Raw genomic sequence first — 6,781 nt, 5'->3', positions numbered from 1 at the left:
TAAACATGTTCATATAGATAGATATACGCTGATGAGTAAATTCATAATGTCATACCAGCAGTTTTCATAAAGGCAATAAACTTGAATAGTCTGCATTTGAAGTAATACTGCTTCTCTGATTTCGGCACAGTTCTGTTTCATAAAAAGTTCACTCTTGAACTTTAAGGCAAAGTGTGTTCTGTTTGGTGGATTTTTAATTCATACACACTTTTTGCAGATGCACAACAAAACACTTTGAAAGGCAAAAAAGTCCACAATTTGGTATGGATACAGTCTTATAACATATCTCCATCATACTTTCTGTCAACAAAGACCAGAGTTTATAAACACAGTTATTTGCCCAAGTACAACAAATTGCAGCTTTCATGCAAAGGCCCCATAAACTATTTTCATTCACAAAAAAAAAGAAGTTATTGCAAGATAAACAAGCAGTGTAAACACCTCAGATAGCTACTCTAAAGCAACACTGGTCATTGGATAGATTTTTTTTCTCAATAATATAATCTATATAAATACACATATGAAGTCTTTTCAACAACAATAAGAGATTTCCAAACATTTGTAATACAGCCACTAACTGATTTTCCATCTTTTTATGATATATGGATATGTAATAAAAAAATGTATATAGACAGATTTAATAAGAACGTCCCAAAACCTGCTTTTGACACAAAGTAGTCAAGAATGTAAGCGTGGGCAATCATCATTGTCAATAGGCTATATGCTACACATTTGTTTCTTGATCACTTTCATGGGCAGCATTAAATCGTCGAAAATATTTAAGCTACAAAAGAAAATTAGACTTATATTGCTCTTTTAAAACTATAGCTGCACTCACGCATTGGTTTTTGACGTTTGAAGACGCACATCTTGAAAGGAAATGATCTTTGTTTAGATGCCATGAGACAAGTAACCACATACAAATAAGCTATAGGCCAGTTAGCATTTTTGTTATGACGTAAAAAGAAAAATACATCGCTACCTCTCGGTCACTTAGGCCTATGATATTATAAACTGCTTCTGTGGATTAAAAAACATTTATCAAAATTCACATCCTGTCAAATTTGATCTGCAACTGACACTCAAAAAACCCTTGCTATATGTCCATTTTTACACCAAACACTAATAAAACCAATAACCATGGAAATAAAAATCTTGTTAGCATTTATTTAAATTCACAGTTGCCTGGATGCAGCAGAAAATATTCTTTGGACTTAAGCAAGTTAACTTCACTGACAGATCTAAAACGTCACGTGCCAGTTGAATGGAGAATGAAAATGATAAGCATTTATAAAAACAAAAACCGAAAAAAAGAGAAAAAAACATACATACAGTGAAAACATATACCTTTACATTTATACATCTTTTTTTATAGACATGATATTGCAGAAATATCTATATAATTTGTTTTCATCAATTTATGCTGGTATAGTCTATACACTGGCCCTTCTTTCAATGAAATTATTGCATTGTAGGCTTGATACGATTTTCCTATCCTCGTCGAGCTCAATCGCTGTCTGATTTGTCGTCTTTCGACGTGGTAGCGTGATTGTACAGTCCCTGTGCCATCAGGTGCAAGGCCAGTGTGTTTTTAGTGCCGCTGGCTTTCTTGATTTTGGCCCGCTTGTTCTGGAACCAGATTTTGATTTGAGATTCATTAAGGCCGAGTTCTTGTGCCAAGCTCTGCCGCCGCTGTTCCGTCAAGTAGCGGTTGGTTTGAAACTCGGATTTTAGTCTCTGGAGCTGCTCCGCTGTGAAGGCCGTCCGTGGTCGCTTGTCCTCCTTGCTGTTGCTGTTGCTGTTGTTGCTGCTGTTGCTGCTGCTGTTGCTGTTGCTGTTGCTGCTGCTGCTGCTGCTGGCTGACTTCTTCTTTGGTTTTCGAGATCTTGGCCCTATAGTGTTTTAAGAAAAACACCAGTGTTAAGCACCAATAGAAAGCTCACACTAAAGATTAGGCTTAATGGACGTAGGCTCCACTAAAGCACGCCAAAGTAGCTCTCTAGCCTACATCCAGTGGTTGTTGGAAACGTTTTGCAGCCTGGCTATTAAATCAGACATCTTAGCCAAAATGTCATGTGGCTTGATTTTATATCATTCCAACTTTGCAATGGTGCACAAATGGAGAAAGAATGTTTGTGAAACATTTTCACGATACTGCGAGAATGAAGACAATACGAGTCATGACTCCCTCTTTTCTCTCTCTCTCTCTCTCTCTCCCTCTCTCCCTCTCTCTCCCCTCCCATTCTCTCCCCCTCCCTCCCTCCTTCGCTTTCTGTCACACTCAAATGCATACGTCTATAGTAGACAATATTAACCCTTATTTGAGATAAGCTTGCATCAATGCAACTATTGTTGACAGCTTAAGCAATGTTTTTGCCAGCTAAAGTTGGTAGGCTATAGCCTAATTTAGGTATACCAGTGAGTATTATACAGGCGAATAGGCCTATGCAAGAATCTGTATTGGTGAATTTGTTTTTAAGTCACTCCAACGGTTTCAAAAGGGAATTGAATTTGATCAGTGGACGATACATTAATTTTCCATCCACACCGAGGCCGAGCCAATGCGATTTGGTATAGGCTAATCTAAAGGTGCATCTTCCACTCGGATGTGTTGTTTCAACGCAAAATATTTGGTGAATGCATTAAGGTATAATTTGAGAGATAAACCAGTAACGCGATTCTTCCACATCAGCACATTTGTTGCCAGAAGCTGCTTGAGTATAGCCATAAATGTTAGGCTACTCTGGCGTGTTGCATAATGCATGAGAACATGCCGTACTATAGATAGGCAACATTAAAACAATCTATTTAAAACGCAAACATATACCATTGTACTGATTGTACAAAATAAATTGTTGTGTAGTTTATCAAAATAAAGATGTGATATTATGAACGCACAATCTGTTCTCACTGCAGCTAAATAGCCTATAGGCTATTAAAGGCTATATGACCGACATATGGGGCCATCCCTTGTCAAAGCATGCTGCATATTTAATTAATCCCAAACAAAACTATACTGGTTCCAAATGAATTGGCTCTTTCTGAGAAAAGATACGAAACGCACAGTTCTGTGCGCGACCGTTTGCCCAGGATTAATATGCGCGACTGCTCGGACCCATGCAGCCACGAGAGTAGGTTGTAGCCTGGCTGAAGATTATTAATAACTTTGTCGGAAAGATGTGTCGAGTGAGTCACGAATCCGTTCTTTAAACTTGATTCTTTTTTCTTTTTGCTGTAGACCTATATTTGTAAATAAAACAATTTAAGGAGACGATATCGCACACAATGTAGCCAACAATAAATTCACAATTTTAAAGTGCTGTTCTACCGATAGTTTAAAACTATCGTAGCATCAGAAGCTCATCAGCTCAGAATCGTACGGCCTATTTGGTTGGTAGGCTGGTGCTATAGCTACTCCCATCCCATATCATGTTTGACATGTAAAGACTAAAACAATGATTTTGTTCGCAGTAGGCTACACTTTGCGATTTGCACTTATATGGAATTAAAATCATATTTGCGAAACCCCATCAACGAAATTAGTTGTTTTTTTTGTGTGCCATATAGGCATAATATTTTCGGCATTGAGCGCAAGTGCAACACGTTTCGCCCTGGCTGCTCTGCTCTACTTTGCGAACTCGGTCAAGGCATTCTGGGTCAGTGTTACGGGCTATTTCAGGATAGGCTGCTACAAGAAGTATATAGGCCTATATGCATGCATGGTCTCACGGTATTTACCTGACGAAGGTCGGTCCGAGTATCTGGTGCAATACACCCACGCTGGCCAGAGCATAGGCTGTTTGGCTGATGGTTTGTTGCTGGCTTGGGAACTGTCTGAGTCTGAACTTAGGCACTGGTCTCCGTTCTCCCCGCGGGGTTTCAGGGACTCTTGGCTGGGTGATGCTGGCTTCTTCGCGGCGGTGACCGTATGCGGGGTGGAGGTTCCCTCCGTGCTGCCCACCGGCTCCGTCCGAGGCGCTGCCGGGCTGTGATTCTCTCCGGACAACAAACTGATATTTTCGTCGCGGGCTGTGTTGTTTCCATCTTTTTTCCGGCCGAAGTCCGGTCGTAAAATGTTATCGATGAAGAAATTGGTGACTCGATGGGGGATCTGCGGCGGCGGGTTTCCAGGTGCTTGCAAAAGGGGAAGGATGTCTCTGTTAATGGACTCATCCTCTGACTCCTGCCGCTCCGCGTCTCTGATGCTGGGATCATTTTCTTCCATACTGATTCACTTTAACCCCTTTGTTGCTCCCCCGCAATACAATTCGCGAAGAATTTAAAGAAAAAAGAACTTACGAAAAAAATATTTACGAGTTTTAAAAAAAACAAATTGGAAACAACTCAAATACTACTGCTGAGTGCATTGGACACCATGCGAACTCTTGCAGCAGTGTCCTTTGAGAAAAACATTGTTTTTTTGTGTCATATATATTCCCACCAAATCTTGGCTATATCGGCATGGTGTCAAATAGAGCTATACACCATATTTCATTTGCGCATCCAATTAAGAGCTATCCGTTTGCACTGTGATCAATAACAGTGGCTAAACTAAACTAAGGGTAAATAAAGAGGCTTCTAACTGATCCTGAAATACTCTCACTCTGGAGTTTTGTTCTTATTTTCAATACGAGCCCCCGAGTGACGTCGCCACCGCTATCCCCGACACGTGCCTTTGACCAATGATGCTGGGGAAACGTAACCACGTGACTGTGACTCGAGAGCTATCGACAAACGCTCAGCCTCGCCTTACTAAAGGGAAAGAGTCCCTGAAATACATCGTTGAGAGACTAGGGCTAGGCTTTACCGTACGCGTCACACACACACACACACACACACACACACACACACACACACACACACACACACACACACACACACACACACACACACACACACATATATATATATATATATATATATATATATATATATATATATATATATATATATATAATTCATTATTTGGCTTAAAATATATCTACTATAGCCTATATATAATAATAAAGGAACAATCTGACACTCACACTAGTCCTGCAGGTCATATCGTGTGCATTTAAGGTTTAGCCATCCTGATCTGGTTAAATACACAACCTTTACATTTTGGACTGGACTAGTCCTATAGAATACAAAACTGCTCGTCCCAATTCCAATACGATTGTGTGATTACAATAATTTCATTAAACTGAGCTATAGGTTTTTTAACAGCGAGAGAGATGTATAGTTCCCCAGTGCTACGGTATAGGCACATCGATGATAATCTATATCTGAAGAAAAAAGTAAAGAAAAAATATTATTATGATATCTGAAATGTTGTAGGTCTAAACGAGTTAAACTAGGGCTAAACTTGAGTCTTATATGACTACAAATGTAACCACATAAACGGACCCGTGTATAGGCATACCTGGCTATACTTGGGTTACATTTTCGATCTGTATAGCTAGCCAGCCGGCCTATAGCCTACCAATTCTCTTTGCCAAAATAGCCGATCTACAAGCCCACAATGCGTCATGCTTTGTTGACTCCGTGTAGATTATATTTTTGCATTGTGAGCTTGTAGATCGGCTATTTTTAGGTAAACGTTCCGTTACGTCCGTGACCCCCCCTCCATGCCGGTGCTCAAGTGCAAAAGGGAATCTCTTGATTGCCTGCATGCTTGTCGTGACGCTGCGCTGCGCTCTAACAAGAATTGGGTCCATATCCCTTTAAAGGAAATCAGTGATGCAAACAAACTGTTTGGAGCAGGCTGCTCAGAGTCCCGCCAAAGACAAAACTTTGAGTAACTTTGCTGACCAACACCCAAGTCTGTATTCCTCTGCTCTGTGCTTTATTGTTAACTCTTTCCTCTTCGATCGGCCGGCAGCGCGCAGAATGGCATCAAGGAATTAAACCAGGCCAAGAGTGAGTGAGAGAATCATAATGGGGAATTTATTGACGAAGTCAGTTATTTCTTATAATAGCCTGTTTTGTGCTAATCATAAAAGTTGTTTTCATTGTTTATTTAAACTGATTAATTTGACAGCTTTTTGGGGACAGATTTGCTGTTCCATCTTCTATATATATCGCCTTAATTGCCATCTTATTGGGGCTAATTTGTGATGTTTTAAATGGCCTGTTGTATGTGTGTGGATTGGGTGGGTGGACTGGATACCGTGAAAATTATAGGTTTGCGTAAATATGCTGCTGCTCGAAATGAGCACTTTGGCACTATATGAAATCCAAATACCACATTTCCGACTGTCTGGGCACGCTATTGTGCTGGGAGAAAAAAAAGTGTAGTATATGTTTAACTTTTCACTATTACCAATTAACTTATTAGACCTGATACAAACTGCAAACTAGACACATTTTATACCAACAATATTGGCGCCCATCTAGGCCTATAGGCATAGGGCTATACCTTTCCTTCCCTATCGACTGTTGGAGTGAAAGTTGAGAATGAAAGATGTAATTAGACAGGCCACTCTCACGCTGTGTTTGTTTCTCACTTGTGAGGGGATGCCCAGATTATGTTGAGCGCTAAATAAGCAGCCAGACAATAGTAACCCAGACAGGCCGCTACCGCATGGGCTTGGCCTCTCACCTCCCTCCGCTCTGCACAGTGAGGCACACAACATAGGGGCGTCTGGAGGAAATGACACAGTTCTTTTTTAAATATGTAATCAGAGCCTAAATGCATAGCTTAGCTATATGTGGCGTCCATGGGCTTAATATATTTGTCTACTTATATTGGAGATGCTTCTTTTGCGCAGTGTAAAAAAAAACAGGCTATATGGCCGAT

At 40.3% G+C, this 6,781-nt stretch overlaps 1 protein-coding gene across 1 annotated transcript; it reads right to left on the bottom strand.

The window, feature by feature from the left end:
- Nucleotides 1-1,506: 1,506 nt before the first annotated feature.
- en2a (engrailed homeobox 2a) lies at nucleotides 1,507-4,225 on the bottom strand (the record flags this gene model as incomplete). Its single annotated transcript, XM_079489625.1, has 2 exons — nucleotides 1,507-1,892; nucleotides 3,739-4,225. The coding sequence occupies 2 exons, from the start codon at nucleotides 4,223-4,225 to the stop codon at nucleotides 1,507-1,509; spliced, it is 873 nt and encodes a 290-aa protein (XP_079345751.1).
- Between the last annotated feature and the right edge of the window lie 2,556 nt (nucleotides 4,226-6,781).

The sequence above is a fragment of the Electrona antarctica genome (genome assembly GCF_951216825.1).
Source record: "Electrona antarctica genome assembly, chromosome: 20".
In the NCBI taxonomy this organism is placed as follows: Eukaryota; Metazoa; Chordata; class Actinopteri; order Myctophiformes; family Myctophidae; genus Electrona; species Electrona antarctica.
Note: the sequence above shows the minus strand (reverse complement) of the source record. Positions and strands in the feature narration are given on the sequence as shown.